The 25,004-nt window shown below is 38.8% G+C and overlaps 2 protein-coding genes across 15 annotated transcripts in view; both read left to right on the forward strand.

Moving 5' to 3' along the window:
- The window catches only part of LOC111871019 (zinc finger protein 420), a 19,137-nt gene extending 13,104 nt beyond the window's left edge, over positions 1-6,033 (forward strand). For 9 of the 12 annotated variants that reach the window (XM_033754064.1, XM_023863740.2, XM_023863737.2 and 6 more), the window contains 3 exons: positions 1,360-1,503; positions 2,370-2,519; positions 5,034-6,030. In XM_033754064.1, the coding sequence (XP_033609955.1) occupies positions 1,360-1,503; positions 2,370-2,519; positions 5,034-5,744 (1,005 nt within the window). In that variant the 3' untranslated portion in view covers positions 5,745-6,030. Of the gene's footprint in view, positions 1-1,359; positions 1,504-2,369; positions 2,520-5,033 lie in introns of all 12 variants that reach the window. The other 3 variants (XM_023863735.2, XM_023863734.2, XM_023863736.2) reach the window with 2 other exon arrangements.
- A 5,051-nt stretch (positions 6,034-11,084) lies between these two features.
- The window catches only part of LOC111871024 (zinc finger protein 436), a 31,264-nt gene continuing 17,344 nt past the window's right edge, over positions 11,085-25,004 (forward strand). For 2 of the 3 annotated variants that reach the window (XM_023863754.2, XM_023863753.2), the window contains exons 1-4: positions 11,085-11,236; positions 16,876-17,090; positions 17,939-18,058; positions 24,677-24,835. In XM_023863754.2, the coding sequence (XP_023719522.1) occupies positions 16,977-17,090; positions 17,939-18,058; positions 24,677-24,835 (393 nt within the window). In that variant the 5' untranslated portion in view covers positions 11,085-11,236; positions 16,876-16,976. The remainder of the gene's footprint in view (positions 11,237-16,875; positions 17,091-17,938; positions 18,059-24,676; positions 24,836-25,004) is intronic. The other variant, XM_033754067.1, reaches the window with a different exon arrangement.

Consider the following 25,004-nt stretch of genomic DNA (forward strand, 5'->3'; position numbering starts at 1 on the left):
ATTCAGGAATGAAAATGACGTTACATACGAGGTTGATGCATTTGTGCATGTCGTACTAAGCAAGGTATAAAAACAGTTGCTTTATGAGGAATTAGTTCGTACCATTGAATATTTGACGCAATAGACAAGGTGTCGCAGAAACCGATGTTGCTATAACCAAGTTTTACTGTATATCAGGTCCATACTGGGTTTAAAAATAAGATCTAAAAGTTTGTGATGATGGTACATTAGTACAAATATAATGTTTTTGGACATTATCCATCACCCTGTCTTTATCTAAAAACATAAAATTTTAGAAAATTGAGATGCATTGGGAACTGTGGTGAAAAAAGAACCATTTTCAAGAGTGCACCTACACTCTGTGGGACATTGACAAACCTGGACTGGTTAGAGATGCCCAGCAGAGGAAGTAGCGTGTTTACAGCATCCTATGTGATTGGCAGATGTTACATCGGTGAAACAAGCAGACATTTATAAGTATGCATCAAGGAGCACAAATATAACATGACGTAGGGTTTGCTAGAAAAATGAAGATTAGCCCAACATGCATATGAGGAAGGCCACAAAATATGTTGGAATGAAGAGAAGGTCTTGCAGATTGAGCCCAACACCACATACAGGAAATACAAAGAGTCAGCCCATATATCTCTGCTGGACCATCCAGTCAGTCAACCCAGCTTGGACATATCTCCAATCTCAACACCTGTTATCACAGCAGGTCAAGTGGGAAAATTTGTTTTCCTTGTGTTGATAAGTTCCCTTGCAGACTAAAACCACAGAGTTTTTTTTATACGATAAGGAGTATTGCTTCTTTCCAGTGATTTCTATCATGATACTTCTCTGGTGTAAGGGCTTATATATGTGGAGTTTTAATAATTTAATGTTTTCTTAGCTCTCGCAGATGGTTTGTGATGTGTTCAGCTTGTATCCCCTATCTTGGGGATGCACAGATGTCAGAAGATAAGGAATAGCTCTATCGATTGGACCCAACTGAGTAGGTTTTGCCTGAAGATGGAGACAGAATCCAGTCTCCGAAACGTGAAGTGGAAATATATGAATGGGACTTGTTTGGCTCAGGGTAGGGGCAAGTGATCTTTCATGTACCTGGTAACAAACCTTAAAGTTCCAGACTAAAAGGTAAGTAATTCATTGAGTAACTGAGGAACTATTAGTTTTTCAAGAAGGGTTCTTCTTGATTTTAGTTAGTAATGAGTTTTATACTTACAATGAAGAAAATCTGTACAAAAGAGCTCTTAACAGTTTGATGCAATGTACAAGGTTGAAGTTGTAATGTTAAATGTATCCTATTTCAAGTAATGAAGAACAATTATGGTTGATACGAGTGTTGTGGTTTTGCAGAACTGCGTGGATTTGTTGAAAGTTGAACCTGGTTCATGTAGTGAGGAATGTCTAACATCTTCTCATGATGGAAATCAGGAAGTCAGAAATGTACAAGAGGAGGATCCCCTGCTGATGTGTCCAGTAATAAAGGCTGAACATGAGGTGCAATGCATATGTGTGTGGACATGCATGTGTATGTGTATATAATTAAGTCCATTTCACACATCCAAAATTGCCTGCCCTCTTTCTCATTTTCTTATCTTTTGAACATGAAATGACTTCACTCTGGTGAATGGATTTTGAAAAATCTTTTCAGCAGTGTCTCTGTAATTTATAGAACAGTGCTTATGGAGTTTCACTTCTGCTTCCTCCTACATTGGTTTCAAGATAAATGAAATTAAGCTGTCAGTGGGATATGATACCATGTAGTCCAGTTGAAATTCACAGATGTTTCAGAGGAATGTAGTACCTTCATATTTATTACAGTACTTTTTTCATGCTTCTTGTTGGTTACTTCATCCCTGACAGTAGAGTTAGGACATTCCTCTGAAGCACTGGTGAACTTTCACCAAACTGCTGAACATCATATCCCAGATACAGTGCTTTTCCTAACCAAACTACTGGACATATCCCAGATACAGTGCTTTTCCTAACCAAACTACAGGATGTCACAGCCGTAGAGCGTTTCCTAATCTCCAATCTGAAAATATCAATTTGAGATACTGAGTAACTTGGCAAATGTTATGACACAGAAATCTTGCATAGATTTTTTGTCCAGCCTTCCCATTAAGCTTTGTTTTGACTATGAAAATAAAAAATTATTTCATTTATAATTTGGATACCATCTGTATTTGTATAGTAAGACAGTTTACTCATTACTGGTAGTTAGTGATGATACTGATAGTTGTAACGAAGAAAATATCTACAAAACACTGTTGTCGGTTTCATGCCTCACAACAGGTTGTAATGAGAATATACTCTGTTTCATATAATGAGGAGACAGTCGTAATTGTATTGTGGTTTTGCAGAACTGCATGGTTTTACTGAAAGTTGAACCTGATTCATATAGCGAGACATATGTTACGTCCTCTCACAATGGAAGTCGGGAGGTCACAAATGTGCAAGAAGAGGAGGACCCTCTGCTGATGCCATTTCCAGTAAAAACAGTTGAACATGAGGTCAGTTGTGTGTGGATATAGGTACAGAGGTGTTAGGCTTGTTTCACAGATATTGCCTTTTCTCTTACACAACTCCATCTGTCTGTCTCTCCACATGAGGCAAGTCCATCCAGCTGGAAAAATTTTGAATAGTCCTTTCAAAAATGTGTTAAAGAGGGATGTATTTTGTTGAACTAATAAAACAAATGCCGGTCACGGCAGCCGAGCGGTCTAAGGCATGCACTGTCTTCGCTCGCTCAGAAGCCGAGATCGTGGGTTCGAATCCCACTCAGGGCATGGATGTTTGTGTGGGTTTTTCTGTGTTTGTCTACAGGTAGAGGCCTTGCGACAAGCTGATCACTCGCCCAAGGAGTCCTACCGTATGTGTAAGATCTAGAAAAACTGAAGTGAATGGAGTTCATGGAGGTAGGCCTAGGCCCACTGGGGCTGTAGTGCCAAGGAAAAAAAAATGAAACAAATTCCACTGTTAATACAACTTATGTAGCAAGATGTTGCAAATCTCACTGGATTACATACTCCAAGTATTACACATAAACAAAGCCTTCAAATCGCACTTTAAATCCTCACAGGCCAACCTCCTGTATTCTTCTATATTCCTGATTCCAATTTGCTCTGAACTTATCGCTCACAGCATGGACCGCATAGGAAATACAGTCCTATTGTTGATGATGCAGACCACACAGAAAATACATCATGTCATATCTGTCTCATCAGTCCATTGGTGTGCTGACTGTTGCCTAGTATTGAGCTATAAACATTGTCCTCTTGTTGATTGTGCTTATGCGAGGAGATGTTTATTGCGCCGTTGTCTAGCTATACACTTTATGATGTTAAAATCAACCTAAAGCTGTAGGATGTGAGGGCATAGAGTGGCTTCATTTGGTTCAGGACACAGGCTGTTGGCAGGCTTTTGTGGGGATGATAATGAACTTTTAGTTCATAAAAGATGGGGAACTTCTTGACTAGTTGAGCACCCGTTACATTCTCAATGAGGACTTTTGTTCCATGATCTTGAGCTGCGCTGAAGGTCAGCTGGCTCTTGTGAATGATATCATGGTGTCTGCCATTCCTACATTCCATCTACACCCATATATGTTGATGTATTATCCTCGTGATGTCTATGTATCACATGACCTATCCATGTCGCGGACGGAAAGAAGACCTGCTGCGCCGTCTGTGATGCTATGTAGTCATAACTGGATGTTTACCAGCCAGCGGGTGATTGCTACTGGAAATTCTGTTTCAACCTGGTACCTCTAAATTGCATTCGGTAAATCTTCCGTGGCTGGCTGGTAAGGTAAAGGCTGCCTGTGATCGCAAGCCATTGGCTTTAGAACGATTGCAGTGCATGCATTGATTTATTTTCTGTTTTTATTATCATTATTATTATTTGTGTTTTTCTGGAGTAACCTGGTTAACGCCTGAATGAAGTTAGTGAAACTGGGGCAGGTTAGTTTATTCTCTGTTGTGACTGTTGGCGACAAGTGATTGCTGCGCATCATTGATTTGGGTTGTGCCCCGTTTGTGCCTTGATTATGTATTTTTTTTTTTTGTATATTCTGTGTAAGTCTGTTATGTTGTTCATTAAACTTTGTTATTTGCTATCTGAAAGGCCGACGTCTTGCTGTAGCTTCTCCGTATTGCTTGGATACCCCATGAATATCTTGGGGAGCTTGTAAACACAGCAGTCAAGCCAGTGACGACAGGCTGCTTCTCCCGACTTCACGGCTCGAATAAGTAAATTGAGAGAAGGGGCAGGGGCAGTTAAATCTTTTGGTTGTGTCTTCCAGGTGTTTGTCACCATTGGAGGTGTTTTGAAATTGAGGTGAAGCTTTGGTTTTGATAGTCCATAGATTTTGGACAGTATGGAATATTGGCATAAATGACTAAATGGTCCATGCCATAGCTCAGGCAGTTAGTTGCCAGCTTCCCATTGCATTGACCCAGGTTTGATCTCAGGTCAGTTAATGTGGGATTTGTGGTCATCAAAATGGTACTGGGGCAGGTTTTCCCTGAATACGTAAGTTTCACTGCCACTTTTTATTCCACAACAGAATCATTAGATGACACATGAAAGAAAAATGATTGGATGGTTGAAAGAAAGAATAATTAAGGTAAACTGTTCCACAAGTATCAGTGTTGATGTGGGAGATCTTAATAACCTATGAATACTGTGTAGGAGACCCCCTAATAGTGGTGATACTGTGAGAGTTCTGAAAATATGTGTGCCTTTCTTCTTCAGATAATTCTTCAGTGAAAAGCTCCAAAGTGTCTTTAACATGCTAATCCTCATATAAATTACAGTGTTATGAAAGAATATAGGGCATGTGAATCTTTCAAAATAAGCAGCACACAATGCACTGAAGTTTAAGTCTTGTAATGATGTACAGTAGTGAACACAATTCATAGATAATGTAACAGTAAATATAATTACTTTATTTGTACCTTACTTTTATACCCATTCTTCTTCTTATTGAGATTTATCCATATATTTGTCTCCTTCTTTCTTACCAGAGTACACTGGATGATCACCTCATGCATGATGCAGAGCGTCCGTATTCCTGTGGTGTGTGTAATAAATCATTCCATGCACAGAGTAATTTGAAGAGACATCAGGTTGTACATAGTGGGAAACGAGCATATTCCTGTGATGTGTGTAGTAAGTCATTTAGTACTAAGCGTAATATGAAAAGACATCAACGCATACATAGTGGGGAGCGTCCATATCATTGTGATGTGTGCAGTAAATCTTTCAGGAATGAGAGTAATCTCAGTGAACATCACCGTACGCATACAGGGGAACGCCCTTATCACTGTGATGTCTGTAAGAAGTTGTTCAGTGTTAAGAGTGCTCTCAAGAGACATCAACGCATACATAGTGGTGAACGTCCATATTCGTGTGATTTGTGTAAGAAGTCATTCAATGACGGGGGAGTTCTGAAGGTACATCTACGCATACACAGTGGGGAGCGGCCATTTTCCTGTGATGTATGTAAGAAGTCATTCAGTAAAAAGAGTGATTTGAAGACACATCAACGCATACACAGTGGGGAGCGACCATATTGTTGTGATGCTTGTAATAAGTCATTTAGGAATAAGCGTGATTTGAATGAACATCAGCGCATGCATAGAGGGGAGCGTCTGTATTCCTGTGATGTATGTAGTAAGGCATTCATTAATAAGAGTAATATGAACAGGCACCAACGCAGACATAATGGAAAATGATCATATCCCTGCAATGTGAAATGCTATTCAGCAAAAAGAGTAATCTTTTGAAGTGTCCTGAGTACATACATGATGTGGAGCACCCATAATGATATGAATTATGTAGCAAGTTATGAGAGTGAAATGAATAAATATCAACATACATGTTATGTGCGTGCATGTGTATATATTGTCACGTGTCATTGCTGGGAAATGGCCTGCGACAACAGTCAAAGAACTGTTGGAAGCGGTGTTTTCTGTGCAGTCCATGCTGAGGCTGTATGAGGTAGGATCCATAATTTCCAGGACTGGTGTTTCCATCTGGTCAAAAACTAACTTTGGGCATACTGGCCACCATCACTCTTGAAGTAGTGCACTTCCATGTGTATACACTGTACTCAGTGCTTCTGCCATTTTTTAAATTCACCCTGGAAATCATGTTCTGTGAGGGTGTTCAGCACCACCTGCTATTGTCTTGCTCACCTCAGTTGAGTCAAAATGGCAGCCTCTCAGTTTTGCTTCCAATCAGGGAAACAGAGAAGTCACAGGGGCCAAGTCAGGCGAGTAGGGTGGGTGGGGACAGCAGTCTAGTTTTTTTTGGTGAAAAAAGAAGTGTGAGACGGTGTGTTGTCATAATGCAACAGCCAGTTCTTGTGTTGCCAAAGTTCAGGGCGAAGTCTTTGCACATTTTTCACACAGTTGCTGTAAAACGTCACAGTAGTATGTGGATTTGACTGTTTGGCCTGCCAGGATGAATTCTTTGTGAATAATCCCCTTCATGTCAAAGAAAATGATGAGCATGCTCTTGACTTTGCTATTCACCTGTCTCGCCTTTTTCAGTCTGCATGAGTTTGGACTTCTCCATTTGAAGGATTGTTGCTTTGTCTTGGGGTCATAACTGTGACATGATGCATGCCAAATTCAGCAGTCAGAATCTGTTGGTGTGTCCCATAACCAATTCCTATCTCATCAGCAAGGTCTTGAATGGTTCGATGTGGATCCTCACGAACAAGCTGTTGAAGTTTGGCAACAGTGTCGGGCATTGTGCAGCTGATGGGCCTACCTGAGTGTTCGTCTGAATCAAGCATGTCATTCAAACATCCTGTGAATGGCTCATGGTTTCTTCCCTGAATGCTTGTCTAATCATTGCCATGGTCTCTGTCACAATTATCCTAAGCTTTTCCTAAAATTTGGGACACACTCGCTGTTCCTTCCTTGGATCCATCACGTAATCACATCAGGCCAAATACACAACTCCAAATAAGAGGATGTAAAGAATCAAGACATTCTCCTGGCTGCATGAAATTTTGGACACTGACTCCCAAGATATGCTAGTGCTACCATCTACCATTGCATCGCGCTACTACAACTGCTATACAGATGGCAGCTCCAATCCTGGAATTTATGGATACCACCTCATATAGCAAGAGCTGTCAAAGCAACTAAGTTGGTTGTGAGACAGTTACCATACAGAAAAGACGAGTATAGAAGCAGGAAAATACCTGTTGTTGACAGCTGTTACCTAGCAATGCCTGGTGAAGTCATAGAAGCCTTGATGTTTAGAGTAATGATCTTTTAAAGTGTGTAGATTCGTGAAACTGTTACGGTTACCAGTAGTTAGGAGTTATAAGCCTTCATTTAATTCAGTTACTAAGCCAAACTCCATTTCTTATCACTAATCTTCATTATTTGATCATGAATTTGCGATGTTACAGTTACCAAAGCAGTACACTATCTGGAGAGTGGAAGGTTATCTATTAATTTGATTGAATCCGAGAAATTTCAGATAATGTTGCTCTTCTTCTAGACTGGTACACCTAAGTTGCAGGTTTACATAAAAATAATATGTATTTGGGAAAATTAACACTCTAGCCACAGCTGCTGCAAAAGATCACAGCATAAACTTAATAATTTCTCTCCCACTGAAAATTTTTCATAGGTTGTATGTTGTATTTGCTGGTCACTTCACCATTTCATCACAAGAGTTAGATAAATCCCATGCTGTTTGGAGAAAGGAATGATAGTCTGTGTTGTCCACATCTCTGGTTATCCCTTCCCCCTACAACACCCGTTTCATCCAAATGTAGATCAAAGAGGCCAACCAAAGACAGACATTATCTATCATATTACAGTCAGTTACAACACAAATTCTTGACATAGCTTTAGATTAATATTACTGTCCTGACATGTCTAGACATCTACAGTGTTATCTTCAGGGATACAAGATAGAAATTATCTCAAGACCGTTATATGTGGTTATACATTATTTTAGGACTCTAAAATATTTTCCATGGCCTTCTTATATGTAACATACATTATATATTACAAGCTGGAAGGTCGCGGGATCAAATCCTGAGGTGGATTTTTTCAATTTACCTAATCCTTCCATCTGCACTATGGCCCTGGGGTCGAGTCAGCCTATAACAGATGGCTGGCGCGTAAGACTGACAACCTTACCTCCATTTATGAACCTGTATTACCCTCAAATGGTAAAAAAAAAAAAAAAAAATATTACAAATGAATGACAAACACACTGAAACATTTTTTTTTATTTGTTTCATTCTGGTCCATGACACTAACAATTAGAAAGACAAAAACAACACCGTCTGGTGTGACTATTTAAGTGTAAACAACACAGCAAGCCACAAACAAACACGGACAATACTAAGAATCTCCTTTCTCAAGATAGACAGGCAGAACAAGATCAGCCACCGCCAAGAAAGACAATAGGAGATTGACATGAACCTGCATGGTTTATAAATTTTAATCCTAAACAACAAAGTTTTTAAAAAACTTTAAAATTTTTAATACCAGGAAGGCCGCTGTGACTGTGAAAAGTTGAACATTATGTACATTGTGTATTTCAGACATTATATGTGTATGTATATAATTTAACACCTATTGTAATAGTAGTTTCCAGAAAAAGTACTGATGCCCTCCGAGTATGATCCGTAGGGACTGAAACATGTGAGGGTGATGAGTTTTCAAGTGAAAAACTTAAATAGTCATACTGGACATTGTTGTTTTTGTCTTTGACACTGAAACATTTAATAATTCTGTATTTCAGCATCCTGAAGCACATCTTTAATTAAACGTCTGTTTATCAAGTCTGTCAATGATGCAATAATCATTAAAATGTTCACCATTTAACACTAACACAACATTAACAGATGACCATCTTCTGGTGTTTCAGTACTTCCAAACTGTTATACTGGGGCCGCACCATACCTCAAGCGGTTAGTTGCTGGCTTCCCACTGCAGTGGCCCGGGTTCGATCCCGAGTCTGGTCAAGTGGGATTTGTGGTGGAAAAAGTGGCGCTGGGGCAGGTTTTCTCTGAGTACTTCCATTTTCCCTGCCAATCTTCATCCCACCAATTGCTCCACAATCGCCCTCACCTATTTATCTGGGGTGGTACAATAGGCCAGAAGTGGCTGCAGTACAAGGGACATAGTCCCACCCCACTAGCAATAAAAAAACTGTTACACTGCTTTGATGCGCGCTAAAGAAACGCATTGCAGTCCACTTAAAATAATATAAATAATTACTTACAATTCATTGAGGTGGAATAGGATTTTACAAAAGATTTAAATGAAACAAAATTTTAATGAATTGTAATTATTTATGTTATTTTAAGTGGACTGCAATGCGCAATATTAGCACACATTAAAGCAGTGTAACAGTTCGGACGCATTGAAACACCTGAGGATGCCCGTCTGTCAGTGTTATGTTAGTGTTAAATGGTGAATATTTTAATAGTTGTTGCATCATTGCTGGACTTCAAACATAGATGTTTAATTAAAGATGTGCAACAGGATGCTGAAATACAGAATTATTAATGGTGTTATACAGGTATGTTTCAGTGTTTTTGTCATTCATTTGTAATGTTTTTTTACCATTTGTGGGTTTCATTTTTGTCCTTTGGGGTGGAGGAAGTTATGATCACTTGGGTTGAACTTTGACTACTTGCCACTGTGGTGAGGTATGACAAGGTCAAAATAGACCTCTGTGTTTGATTGAAAGCCAGGATGATTGGTGGTGACAAACCAGCAGTAGTGTGTCAAACATAGCTAGAACTTGCATGCTTGGAGATGGAGTGATGTGAATGAGAACAGAAATGTATGGTATGTTCATATCACACTGGACACAGGTAAGTGACAATTAAGGTGACTCAGCATGCAGTATGGGAATGATAAGTTGGGAGAAAGTTTCAGTCATTCATGTTAGAAAGGACTAGTCAGAACACATTAGACTTAATCCAGAATTGAACACGCCTGCATAATTTCTATGCTTTAAGAATTTTTTTTTTGTTTGAATGTTCACTTAGTAGTTGAAGCTACAAACTATACAAACAGTGTAACTGTACATTGCATTAGCATGTGTGAGTAACATATGACAGACCCTCCAGAGCAAGTAAAGGTAAAGCTATCCCTGTAACAGACCACAAAGGCCCATAGGGTTCTGAGATGTTGAGGTTCCCACATCTAGGTAGTTGGCCTTACATGCCGATCACTATTTATCCCCCAGGAAGATTCCTGGTACTCATTTCTGTTAGATGATGAGCTCCAGAGTGAATAGCATACTGTTATTCCACACAAGTGATAGGCACTCCACTCAGCTATATGAATTATGGCAAATGACAGAGAACTGAAGGCTAAGTATCATTATAATACATAGAACACAGACCACCACAGTTGGTTAGCAGTGGCAATTTCGTTGGACATCACCGAACATTAAAGTTGTAACCACTACCTTCTAAATATTGTCTTTTCCACACCATCTTTTTTTCATATCACATCATGTGGACTGACTGCCGGTCCTTGCGTTGATAGAAATTTTCTTTTACGCTAGTGGAGTAGGACTAAGTCCCTTGTACTGCGGCCACTTCTGGCCTATTGTACCAGCCCACGATGATATGTGAGGGTGATTGTGGAGCAATTGGTGGAATGAAGATTGGCAGGGGAAACCGAAGTACTAGGAGTAAACCTGCCCAAGCGCCAGTTTGTCCACCACAAATCCCACTTGACCAGACCCGGCATCGAACTCGGGGCGCCGCGATGGGAAGCCAGCGACTAACCGTGAGAGAAATTAAATATCACAACATCTTGGACACAAATGCACTCCTTTGTTTATAAACATAGTTGAATCTTCGACTAATGCTTCACAGGACGTGTTCGTTTGGAGCCTGAAAGCTCCGTACCATGGATTACTGTTTAGTAGGCACACCGTGGTTTATTAATCCAGAATTGTGTCTAAATCGCACAATGTCAAATTGGTAAGCGTTGGTAAGGTAGTGATCCGTGCACGTTACTGTTAGTATAATGTCACAATTTGCCCGCTCCACTGCGCTACATTCCCAGATGAAATAAGCATGGCGGATGAAATTTGTTTGGGTTGCTGTACATTTCATTCGTTGTTATTCTTTGCTCAGCAGGTTTATGTAAGAATCTGCAGACGGCAGCAATTTGATTGTGAGATACTTAGTCAAAAATGTTTCATTCCCACAGGATCACAAGTAAGTGTAGTATTTGGAGTTCTCACGATAGTGAAAATTGATATCGTGGTTGTCAGGGCTATGATAATGTGGCGCGGTAGTCTGGGCTTGTAACCCTGATGTGTGGAACAGTTTGTGCCTCCGGAGCTTTAGCTACGCTAGCCACTTTAGGTTTACTCGGTGTTATAACCCACAGACCACGATATGAGGCATTTAACCTTCGTTCTAAACCCCACACGTGGATGATCTGCTCCTGATGACCATAGTTACATTTAGGCGGCCCCGGAATTCAGGCGCTTATTTAGAACAGAAAAGAGTGCATTTATTTCTTTCCGAAGTCTTTCATTCAGGGGTTTGTAATCCATTGCAGTCTTTGCTATATTTGTTGGCTTCGTTTTATAGATGTGGTAGCTCATTCATTTCACAGTTTTCAATTTCTCCAGAGGTGTCTCAAACATTTAAATATTCTAATGTGGCCATATTTCCCTGGTGATATGCATTTGCTATTCCTATTATTGTGCTGCTCCCACACTTGGTCGTCCTTCCTTTTGTAATTGCCTGTAGGCTATTTCAAAGTTCTTTGTCTCTTTGATGCTGTTTTTTATCTTTGTTTGCCAGAATGTTTCTTCATCATGTCATTAGTCTATATATATATTTTATTATAATTATGGCACCACGCCTTTCCTATGATATGACAACTGTACTCCCTCAGAAGTACTGTATATATATATTTTTTGTATTATAATTATGTCACCAAATCTTATACTCCCTCAAAAGTACTGCAGCATATTGTAAAAGATTTGGTTTGGTGTTAGAGATTTTGATTTATTTTTACAATTGTGTTTATGTCAAGGTAACCAAAATTTAGAATTTATCAGATTCAACTAATTTCCTCCTACCATTTAGTTATAAATCTTTCATTTAGTGCCTTATATGAAAATATAAGGATTAATATATATAAATGCGTAACCTGTTGTTTGTCCCGTGTGGATGCAGCTTACAATACCTTCACCATAGCCCTGCGAGCCGTAGAAGGCGATGGAAAGGGAACGTAGTGCTTGGGGGCATGAGTGGGCCACCCTGTCACTGGGGGATGTAAATGCAGGTACTTGGTCCTCCAGGTTTGTTATCGGATGCAAGAGTAACAACCTCGTTGTGTAAAAAAAATTGCTGTTGCAAAATCGAAAGAAGCGAAAATCTGATGGTCTGATTAATGAGAGAATAGACAAGCCTGGCAGAATCTTCTAAGGAAGGCTTGAGGTCAAAAAAAGGCTGTTGTACCAGTGATGATGATCCTATGATAATCTGTGCCTTAAATGGATGAGAAACTTGAGCTCCCACTCTAAGGCAGAAGTTCTCAGACTTTTCTGGCCTGAGGCTTCTGTGGTGTGAAAAAAATTCTTTGAAGCCTTCAACTTATAAAAGTTACTTGCAATGTCAATTATGAATTTAAAAGTAATAGTTACTAATGAATTGTAATTATATCTATGTAGTACTTTTGTCAGTTATTTTATATTGTATTTTAGTAATTTAATGAGGCCTTTTCATGTCAGTTTATGTGTATAGGCAAGCAGTTAGCATGTTTGGTGGCCTCTGAAGGAAACCTTCACAGCTCCCTTGGGAACTGCAGATGCCACTTGGGAACCACTGTTCTAAAGCATGAGTGTAGTTTCAGGGTATTAGAGAGCATATTGCTGTGGAGGAAACTGAGACAGGAGAAAGGAGAATGTTGCATAATGAGGAACTTAATTTGCCTGCTTCACTAAATATTATTGAGATGATGCCCATTTCATTTAACACGTTAGTGCACTGAGCAAATTTGCCCAGACAGTAAAGTATCTGACTTGTATTCAGGAAATGCTCGTTTTGAATCTTGACCATTACACCAGCTAAACTGGTTGAGATTTTTCCATGGTTTACCTTTCTCCCTCTAGGCAAATATCAGGACATTGCCTTGAAATAAGCCATGGCCACTTCCTTCTATTTTGCTCTCAGTTCAACACCCATTAATCATCCTGTTATTCAGTGCTGTATAGTATGTGCAACTGAAAATATAATTCATTAAACCACAAACAAACTAGTCCATGTAAGATATATGATATAACTCCGCCCTAAGTGCAAACTACATTTATAGGTCTTTTGTTTTTTCTTCTTTATACACTACATGTTTCGGCCCCAAACGGCCATCATCAGGTGTGTACATTCATGTATCTGTTACACTGCACTTATTTATAACATTTAAAATTTAAAAACATAGGTCTTCCTGATTAGAACTTATAAAATCTTCGGTTCTGATTTGAAAGATAAGCAGCGACACGCCCACAAGAAGACTACACAGAATAACACCTATACAATACTAGAAACAAGAAGAAGCTGCTGCAGCACTATAGACACAGGGCGATTAACCCTGACATTTTTAAAATTTAAAATTTAGAAAAAATTTTTAAAGGATTTCAAATTAGAACCGAAGATTTTATAAGTGCTAATCAGGAAGACCTATGTTTTTAAATTTTAAATGTTATAAATAAGTGCAGTGTAACAGATACGTGAGTGTATACACCTGATGATGGCCGTTTGGGGCCGAAACATGTAGTGTATAAAGAAGAAAAAACGAAAGACCTATAAATGTAGTTTGCACTTAGGACGGAGTTATATCATATATCGTATAAAGTGCAACAGGATGCTTAAATATAATATAGTGCATGTAACATTTGAGGTTTTCATGGTGGTGACTATGAAGAAAGCAGCCACATCCCAGAAGACTGCTTTCTTCAAACTAGTGCATGATGCTATGAGGGCAGATCTTCTGTTTTTTTAATTTTAAATGAAGGCGAAAGGCTGCTTAATTGTACCATATTCCACCACTGTCTTCATTTGAACAAATGATTAATGTCAGCATTGAGGATATATGTTATGAGTGTGTACACTGGATTCATGTGGCTGGTAATTAGGTCCTATAATGGACTGCCAACCTGAAGTTTGTTTTCTTCACAACTGTTAACATGGCAAAGAAGCTTCAAGTTCCACGAATGGCAAGGAATTTCTTGAACACCTTAGCATCTACCACATTCTCAGTATAGACTCTACTCCACTGTAGATCTCAGCTGCATTCCCTTCGCGACTTGTGTGCAGCTCTTGTAGGACTTTGTTGATGTTGATTTATTAATGTTTTGTTTTATGATGTTGGTAAAGGTTATGAGGACTGAAGTACCAGTTAAGAGTACTGAAAGAATGAGCTATGAAATGAAGACATAAATGTACATTTCATGATGACAGTTTAATTAGATCTGATTAGACTTAATCAGTCAGTATAAATGTGTTTATTGTTCTCGCTTTTGAGTTCCTTCACTTCCTGCAAACTGTGCACCACATTTGAAACAAGTCTGTGACAAAAGTCCTCATTAATAGTGCTGCACATTTCCACACTGTTTCTCTGAATTGAAATGATGGGCTGAAATCAAAGCTGAAAGGTGGACGTGAGTGCCCACAGTTTGCAGATGAGGAAATCTGTGTGAAATTGCACTTTCTTGATGTGTCTCATGAAGAAGAACATCAGGAAGAGTCCAGGCACTGTTGGGTGTCACCCAATCCTGCCAGAACCACTGTGTTTTCATTTTTAAACATCTGTCCACAGGGGAGGCAAACAGTCGTTTCTCATCATGTCAGGATAGTGTTCTGCAGTCATTATTTCTTCAGGATGGACCAGTGAGAGCACACCATGCCTTGTGCCTTGCAAAAATGTTTTCACTTCTGCAGTTTTGTTTGTTCAGTATACCATTCTAATGAACACGTGCTTCATCTGTGAACCATTTGTTATGCACTGTTTTAGAATTCTATCTTGAGTGTTCCAGGCTGGCTAAACTGAAGGTGATGGTGTTTAGTTATGTGCCGTAGAGTCTAGAAAACCTGAATTTTGTCAGGGAATAAATGTAAATCCATTTGTAGCACTCATCATATTTGTGTCCTTGAAATTTGAAACTGCTGGCATGCTTTCTGTGCTAATTTTCTAGAGCTTCCTGTCATTGCAATATGGAATTCTTCAGGATTCTGAGGAGCGCATGCCAGTGGATACCATAGTTGTTTTATCTCGAACACAGTTCCTTCTTCTAAGGACTTCTTGTGTGACTTCAAAATTGTGTTCATGCGCATTGCCCAGCTTGTGTTGAAATGAGCATCAAACATTTCTATACCACAGTGGCACCCAGTTCCACATAGAGCAATATGACTTTTTAAGTACTATCTTCTGGGATATAATGCCATGTAGTCCATCAAAAGTCAACTGATGTTTTGGAAGAACAACAGACTTCAGGTCCAAATAAGCTGAGCAAGATGCCAGCGTGAAAGCAGGTTTTTCTTTACTTCACAGCATCCAGACAGGCTCTAGGGCCCACCTAGCGTTCTATTCAATGGATACTGGGGGTGCTTTTCCCAGACGTAAAGAGACCAGGGCATGAAGCTTACCATTTACCTCCATTTGGTGCTGAGGTCAAAAATGGTGGATCCATACCACCACTCCCCCATACATCTCCATAGTGTGGTAATTAACTAAGCACAGGGACAGCTTTAATATTTACCTTCTTTTTTTGATATTTAACAGGATGCATCTAAGCAGCAAGAAACAGAAAAAGGTAATCACTTATTGGCCCACTCTTATAATACTATTTATTGTTCCCAGGGTTATCGTTCCCTGTCACGAGAGATATAGATCTGGAGTTGGTTATGTAGATCACATTCTTCCGCATGATGTGCCAGTCATTTCAGGCATGTGTTCTAGTTGCAGTAGGAGTGATGTGAAGGTGCCCAAGCATTTTCCACACTCTTTATGTGTCAACTGAATTCTTGTCTCCTAATTTGCTGTTGGCAATTAAGAGCAGACATGCGCGGACACTGTAATTTTAACATGAAAGTGTTCTCAGAGAAATATTTGTCATCAATGATATTGAGAGAATAATTGTTTTACTTTATTTCTGAATGTGTTTAATGAAGGTGAGATACACACTGTGCTAAAATTAATGCAAGAAATTCATCTGTTTTCTCTGTTACTGTACTTACCATAATTACAATTGTTACGGTGTCTTAGTCTGTTACTTCTGCATACATATGAGCACAGTCTTTAAATCAGTGACATTTCATTACTACTTTTTCAGAATTTTGACATTTGATTTTTACGAGCATTGGGTTTGCATTGTTTTTACTAATAAGCAATTAGTTTGTTGCCACAAATCATAATCCCTTCCATTTCCCTTTGTAATTTTTTTGAACTTTTCAGTGTTCGTATTAAGCTTGTCACACTGGCTAATTTTACATTTTAAGTATTTATTCCCCACTTTTTTACATATGCCAGTGCTACTTTTGTTATTAATTGTTTTGCTGCAGTACTTGGCTGAAGTCAAGCATCCATTACCATAAAGTGCAGCTTTTGTCCACATCAAGAAATAATTTCCTTTATCTGCATCATTCAACTTCATTCACTGGGCTATGAAAATGCATTTTTATTGTTTTTTTTTTCAATATTTTTACGTAAAAATTGCGTTAGTTTAAGAAAATTGTGAGAAAATAATATGCAGGGTTAAAGGATTAAAAAAAGTTTCTCAAGTGAACTCCTAAAAAAATCCCCCCCCCCATTAAATGCCAATTGTAATCAGTAAGTTTGTTTTCAGGACATTGCACAGATATTCAGAGTTAGACAGAACTATCGAAACAGTGGAGCTGCATCATTTGGATTCTTGTAAACAGTTTCTTACATAGTCCACACACCATCATGTGTGATGAACGAGTTTCAAGCTTACAAGATACTCTGCAGTCTCTTGGATCAAAAGTGCCGAAAATTATATTGCAGACACTTGAAAAAATATATCCTCAAGTGGGAAACGTGGTAAGTGTTCTGTTCTTGTGTAGTAGAAAGTAACTTGTTCCCTGGCCCTGGGGTCGACTCAGCCTCTAACAGAAATGAGTACCAGGAATATTCTTGGGGGTAAAGGGCAGCCGGCGCATAAGGCTGACAACCTCACCGTTATCTGTGAGCCGATTGTCTAGAAAATGTGGGAACCTCAATGTCTCACAACCCTATGGGCCTCCACGGCCTGTTACAGGGATAGCTTTACTTACTTACATACCCATAGCTGTGGGAACCTCAACATCTCACAACCCTATGGGCCTCCACAGCCTGTTACAGGGATACCTTTACTTACTTACCTACCCATCGCTGTGGGAACCTCAACATCTCACAACCCTATGGGCCTCCACAGCCTGTTACATGGATACCTTTACTTTTTTTTACTTTCTGCTTCTGTGTGGGAAGCATAAGAGCTGTATGATCTGTAAGCATTTATGCAAGGCTCCAGAAATATGCTTGCCCATTCACCATGAGACTGAATGGAGAACAGTGGCATATACTACTTAAGGTATACTGTGGAACTGTGAGTGAATTTTGTGAAGTTGATAACGGCCGTGTGGATCCGTTGCATTGACCACGTGACACCCTCTATCTGCTAAAGTTGGCGCTAACTTCGCCGAAAAGCAGTGGTCGCTCGGTCGGTATAGTTCGCATGCGGACTACAGGTCACGGAGTTTGTTTTTCTTCTAATAGATACACATATTGTTCCATCACATAATGACCAGTGGAATCCGCTGTTATGTATTTTGTCTCTTGGTTTTCATATGTGTTGAAAGCATAATAAACGTAACATCCAGCAGAATTATTTTTTATTTCTTTATTTACAGCAGAACATTGACACAGTTAAAGCAGAAAATGATGTGGATGCTGAGGAAGACTTCATTGGCATAAAAATGGATGAGATTTACGCACCGTCAGCATTTTCTGTAAACATGACTGAACCTGAGGTGAGCCATGTTTTCAGATTTATCGCTGGTACTTCATATATTCTTGTTTGTGTGTTGTTCATGTCATTTATAATATGACATTCAGTTTGGGAAATTCAGACAGTATTTTTGCATCTTTAAACCGAACATTTCTCTCAGAGAACAGTTATACAGAGTCCAAATATCTGCAGCTTCATAGTTGAGTTCTTCTATGCTCCTGTGATGGTGCAGTCATATCAGAACAGGATCAGTTTGCATGGTCTGAATTAGATATGATGTATTTATTGAATATTTTACCTTACTAGATGAAGCCTTATGTGTGTGACACATAACAACATGGTGATATAGAATTGTATTGGATCGAGGTGCAAGGGAGGAGTCCACAGCCTATTCCTGCTCACTTTCATTACACTCCTAGTCATGACTAGGATCATCTAATGTAGAACTATAACATAATAACTGTTGTATCCCTATGATGGTGATGGGATACGAGAGGTTAGCTGAGCNTAACACATAAGAACAATGAAGATGTCGAGTATATATTAAAAGGAGAGAACAGAAATACCACTCGCAGCTGTGTACACACAAAATATGCTCATATAATTACAATAGTAAACACTGAAATCTTGGGGGGGTAGTTTGAGTCTTATGCAGGGTTCAGGCCTGTGAAAAGATACATGTGAAAGCAATAAATAATATCAAGTTAAATGCTTTAAGCATAAACAAAGGAAACTGGTCAAATAATTAAATAATTGAAATAACACCATGGAAGTGAGGGCAACAGAGAATTCCAAAAAGAAGTATAGAATATACTAAAGAACAATTTGAAATACAACAACTTTTCTGGGTTTACAAGCCCAAGATGGCACGGTCTTCCTTTAGTCTGTTGCAAACTGTGACTTAATGTCTCACCAGGTGCGAAATCTAGGTAGATACCAACTGCAAAGGCAGGAGAGAACAAAAGAAATTTCCAAGTTGGAGAAGTGGGGAAAGCGACAGGACAATGATGTAAAACATTACTCGAAGAATTTTATTCTTTTTTATATTATAACTTTTGTTTTATATATTCTAATTTATTGTATTTTTATGCCAAGTATTTTAGTGTAATTAATATTATTGTATCCAATTTACTAGTACTGCAGTTCAGTGGTATATATTGTATGTTAGCCATGTATTTTGCCTTATGATGGCTTTTAATAGCCTTTGGCACTGACCGTAATATTGTTGTGTTGTGACGATTTTAATATATAAATTGTATATTATAACTAGGGACCGGATTTTAATGCAAATGCATATTTCTTTCTTGCAACCAGAAAGTATGCTCATTTGGATATATGTGTGAACTACTTTATTTCTTAAATTTTGGACATGGTTTGATGGTGCACATAAATGCATATTTTGCCTGTTTTATGAATAAGCATCATATTTTTGAAGATCTCTATTTATACTGCATATTTCATTTTTAAAATGTTTATCATATATATTTTTTAATTTTATGTTCAAATTTTCAATCATGGTCATGTGTATACAATTTTTCTTTTCTGTATTAGAATATGTTGCATATTTAACCCAACATTTCATCATGATTCATGTTTCTGATGCAATACCCAGGACTAGACTTCCCTGATTCCTCTACTCGTAACTTGCCTCATCTGTGTATCATCAAAGTGGCCATGAAGAGATTAGTTAGAAGCTTTCACATGTAGCCGCTATCAACGTAATACTATTTAACCGATAAGGGACTTCACTTATTTGTTTCCGAAGTCTCCATGATGTTTGTTACGCTTCTTCATATGAAGCTGGGGGCCATTCACATTAGTGGTGACTAGTCTGTAGTTAAGTTAGTTTAGCTTTCTATAGTCATGCCGAAAGTGAAAGTAAGTCAGAAAAGTACATTACAGCTGTATCAGTGGGAGTTCGAAGGAGCGATGATAAGTATGGATAACAAAATTCTTTATTGCCGAGCATGTGAGAAAACGGTTGTGAAAAAGCTTTCAAGTGCTCCTGTTCAAGAATTGCTTTGTGAATTTTCTAATAATAGTTTTTCACAGTTTTCCTTTGATTTATGCGAAGCCTTTTTAGCGGCAGATATTCTACTTTGGAAACTAACCAATCCTACTCTGAGAAACTTCATAGAGAAGTATACACAGTGCAAAGTGCCGGATGAATCTACTGTGCGCAAAAATTATGTGAAGCTCTCGTATCCGTGGGTTGCGAACCACATATTAAAAATCCAACCCACTGTCAGAGTAATTAGTTAAGGATATTTATGTGTTTATCTGAGGGGGAGCCAAAGGAAGTTGTGTATGTATGGCGACCCTAATAGGGAGTGAGTGACACAGACCAGAGATTACGTTTAGTCTAGCTTAGTTTATACAGGTGTTTCTTGTAATGCCAAGACAAAGAATACGTAAGGACGCTATCTACGTCATTTCAGGGGGAGGCTTCAATGTAGAAGCCTATACATATTCCTGCAAACTAAGTGGAAAGGGGACTAATCATCATCTTTACACTTATCCAGAGAAGTAACGGTGCTACGCAGACCGCTTGCCTTGGGTGTTCCTAAGTCTTGGCAAAGGAGATTGTATTCGTGGTTCTTTAAATAAATAGTCTTTATCCACCAACCACCGAAGATTGTTCTTTGAGCTAAATACTCTTAAGCGATGCCTTATCCAGCGCTCCACGGCAACCTGAGCAGATCAGCATCTGCTCGGCTCATCTGTAGGCGAGTATTCCAGCTGCCTGGTCAAGGGCCAGGACCTTCAGCTTGGGATACGACAAAGCAGTGTCACAATCTTACAATTGAAAGCATTAGAGATAAGATTCAAGATAATTTTGTGTGGGTATCAATCGATGAAACACAAGATTGTGAGGGACAGTTTATTGCAAATTGTATAGTTGGATCCCTTAATAAAGATGAACAGTCTACCCCATATCTTCGTGTGGTAGAGCAATTTGAAACCACAAATAGCTCTGCAGTTTCCGAATTTTTTATCAATTCCATGAATTTACTATGGCCGAATGGCATTCAGTATGAATGCGTGTTGCTCTTTGTGACTGATACCGCAAGTTATATGATGAAAGCCGGTACTGCTCTTAAAGTTATATTTCCAAATATGACACATTTGACTTGCCTTGCCCATGGGATGCACCATGTTGCAGAAACAATTCGTGCAAATTTTCCGCTTGTTGACAAGTTGGTGTCTTCTGTGAAGAATGTATTTGTTAAAGCGCCATACAGAAAAGAAACCTTTAAAGCAGTAGCACCGAGTGTTCCACTTCTGCCAGAACCAATTTTAACGCGCTGAGGCACGTGGCTATGTGTAGCAAGTTATTATACCGAACATTTAGATGGAATGTCGTGAATACTTTTGATCCAAAAAGTGCAGCATCAATTCAGATTGCCCAAGATGTAATAAAAAATGCAGAACTAGAAATTAATCTTTCCTATATATCTGCTCACTTCTCTCATCTTTCATCCGCCATTTCCTCACTGGAGGCAAGCAATAGCAATACTACTATGTATCAGTCGTTAAGTGTGTTCAGAACCACTGTTTCCAAATTGAATTCAGTTCCTGGAAGAGTTGGTGAGGTAATAAAGGAAAAAGTACACAGCATTCTTTAAAAAATCCAGGATATGAACAAATTTGTGAAATTGAAGAAATTTTAGCCGGTAAACATACTGAATTGCCAAGTAAAAAATCACTAACAGCGTAGCAAATAGCAACTTTTGTACATGCGCCCCCAAGTTCCTGTGAGATGGAAATAAGTTTTTCCTGCTATAAGGACATCTTTCAAGACAATAGGAGGCGACTAACTATGGAAGACCTAAAACATTTAGTAATTGTGAACTGCAACAGAAGAGAAGTTGAAAGTTCGGAGAGCTAAATGTGAGTACCATTGGTTTTTTAAATTTGTAATAAAATATGTTGGCTTTGTTACATGATTTGTATTTAAGTATAACCTTTTATTGCAAGTGAATCATTCAGTGAACACAAAAAATGAACTTTAAATATTGATTTGTTGGTCTCAGAATAATGTAAAATCAATTTTAATATTTGATATAAATTTTTATATGCATATTTTAGTAATGTAGAAGTACTGGCTTCCCGAAAAAGAGTGCATGTGCAACAAATGAATGTGATACAACTGGATCTTTTAGGCAAATTAAAAGGAAACTTCTCGAGATGAGCTGGTCTTAAGAGGGGAGCAGTTGTAACGGCCGGAGAACAGTCTCTGCAAGGAGTAGCCGAAATAACAGGAGACGTAGAAAGCACATCCTTGGAAGAAAAGAAACGGGGTGCACCATTAGGCTATTCGGGATGAACAGCCTTAAGGAGGGAGCAGTGTGACATGTTGCGCTATGGAGGACACCCCCTCACCCTGCCAGCAGTGACGTGGCACTTTCGGAGTGTTGCCGTTGCTACGGTAATAGGCAGTTCAACACCCTCCCATTCCAGCCAGTGGTGACGTGCCAAGTGGAGCCGAAGTGAGCCAAGTCCAAGTACACTGGTCGCTATGCAAAGTGAGTAAACAGTGGTTGCTAGAGATGACGGTAATAAACAGCGGTACCCATTACGTAACAGGCAAACACGGCAACTAGGCAACAAGGAAGCGAGGCGTTTCCTGTTGTCCAGCTTAGGCTTTATAAGAGAACTACACTGTCTACGAAGACAGTTGAGTTGAGTTGAGTCGAGTTTTAAGCGTAGCAGCCTACGAAGCAAGTTAAAGTGTAGCAGCCGCCGAAGACAGTTGAGTTGAGTTGAGTTGAGTTGAGTTGAGTTGAAGTGTAGCAGCTGCTGAAGACAGTTGGAATCTAGCCAGCAGTGAGCAGTTAGAAGTGTGTGAGCAGGAGTGACACAGTGCGGATGGAACAGTAACCGACTGGAAAGAAGAATACCGGAACGTATGATAATCAGTAATAGCCTGAGAAGCAGATGCTTGGCTCACAAGAGAAGTAATTGGGAGTGTGTAATACAGTGACACTTGTATAATTCCCATATCTTACTGTGAATACATGTAGACTACTGAGGACAGAGTGGACAGATTTGTCTGTAGGGTTTGTAAAGTGTATAAACTTGTAACATTGTTAGAATTAATTGTAGCCAAGACTTGTAGGTTGTTAAATAAAACAATTAACAATCCGAACAGCGTCTACAGTGGCAAAAACATCTTACAATATTTAAGGGATTATTAAGGCATAAAAATCCTGTCCCTAATTATAACACAACAGGATGCATGAAATGAAAATTAGAAAGCTAAAGTATTAGTCGACTCGTACAATTTTAAACTCTGAGCTGCCACATGGTTTAAATACCTTTGCAAGCCAGTAAAAGAATTGACCCTTCAAGACGTATAATTGAAGGCTGAGCATTAGGACATAAACCAGAGATTCGGAATTAGCTGTGTGTTCATAATAGCAGTGAGTAAGTTGTATGTGGAAGTGTGTTTTAAATTGTACTAGCATGCCCATGCAAGAAAATGTACAGTGTACATTGAGGTCATATTTTTCTTATTCGTGGTGGTTATTTACGTTGACAGCTTTGTGGACTGACACAAGTTTTTGTCCCCATTTCAAGAGGTGGCAGATTATTACAGCGGTTATATTGCAGCCATACTGTGTAAGGAATATTTAGAAAGAGACACTTTGATATGTTTTACATCATGTTATGGCAAATCCACTTGGGCTTTTGAAGCATAAATGGGTATCACTTGTATATGGAAAGTTTATTTTTAAATAAAAAATTATATACTTTCTCAGTTCTTAATTTTACACTCTTCCATGGCAATTGCAATGGGAATGATTATCGTCACTTAGGGACATTTCTTTTTATGTATCAAAATTGTATCAGCATTTAAGAAGGCTGAATTTGTTGGTGGTGTGGTGTCATATGTGATATACTGCTTGCTACTATTATGTTTAGAGTGTTGTCTTTCCGTCTACTATCTGAAAACATGAATATTGAAGTATGCTATATAATATATGCCTTTTATTTTTTATGGATGTGAACTTTTGTCTGTCACATTAAGAAAACTGTGTTTGAGAAAAGAAGACTAGAGAACATGTTCAGACTTAAGAGAAGCAATTAATATGGGACTGGTGAAAAATACATATTGAAGACCTTCATAATTTGTACTTTTCATGAAATATGATAAGAATAATCAAATTAAAGATGAGATGGGCGGGTATTAGAGCACATGTGTGAGAGACAAGAAATGCATGCATAGTTTTAGTCTCGGAACCTGCAGAAAGCGATTACTTGGGGGCCTGTGAATACAGAGGAGCAAAACATTAAATTGCATCTTATAGAAATGAGGTGGAGGGGGGGGGGGTATGGACTTGATTTGTTTGGCTCAGGATAAGGACAGGTGATGGGCCCTCGTGAAACTGTTGGTAAACGTTTCAATTCCAGAATAGAAACAAGTGATTTCTTGAGTGACTGAGCAACTATTAATTTCACACGAAGGATTCATCTCAGTGGAGTTAGTACTTAGTATTGATTATTTTGGTAGTTGTAATGAAAATCTGTATGAAACAGCTATTATCGGTTTGATGCAGCAGCAAGGGTTATAATGAAAGCGTATCCTATTTCATGTAAAGAGAAGCTCAGTCATGATAAGGGTATTGTGATTTTACAGAACTGCTTGGATGTACTTAAAGCTGAACCTAGTTCATATAGTGAGACATGTGTAACATCTTCTTGTGATGGAAATCATGTTGGGAACAATGAGGAGGTCAGAAATGTGCAGGAAGATGATCCTCTGCTAATGCCTCCAGTAATAAAGGTGGAACATGAGGTGAGTTGTGTGTGCATCTGTGTGGCTGTATATACATTTACATTTTCATTGATCAAGTCACCTCCCAAAAGGGCTGAATATGAAACATGTCATACATTACAAATTCATGATGACCACACATCATACACCCTTAGTCCAATATAGTATTATTATTATTATTATTATTATT

This window comes from Cryptotermes secundus, unplaced genomic scaffold, assembly GCF_002891405.2.
Source record: "Cryptotermes secundus unplaced genomic scaffold, Csec_1.0 scaffold1606, whole genome shotgun sequence".
NCBI classification, from domain to species: Eukaryota; Metazoa; Arthropoda; class Insecta; order Blattodea; family Kalotermitidae; genus Cryptotermes; species Cryptotermes secundus.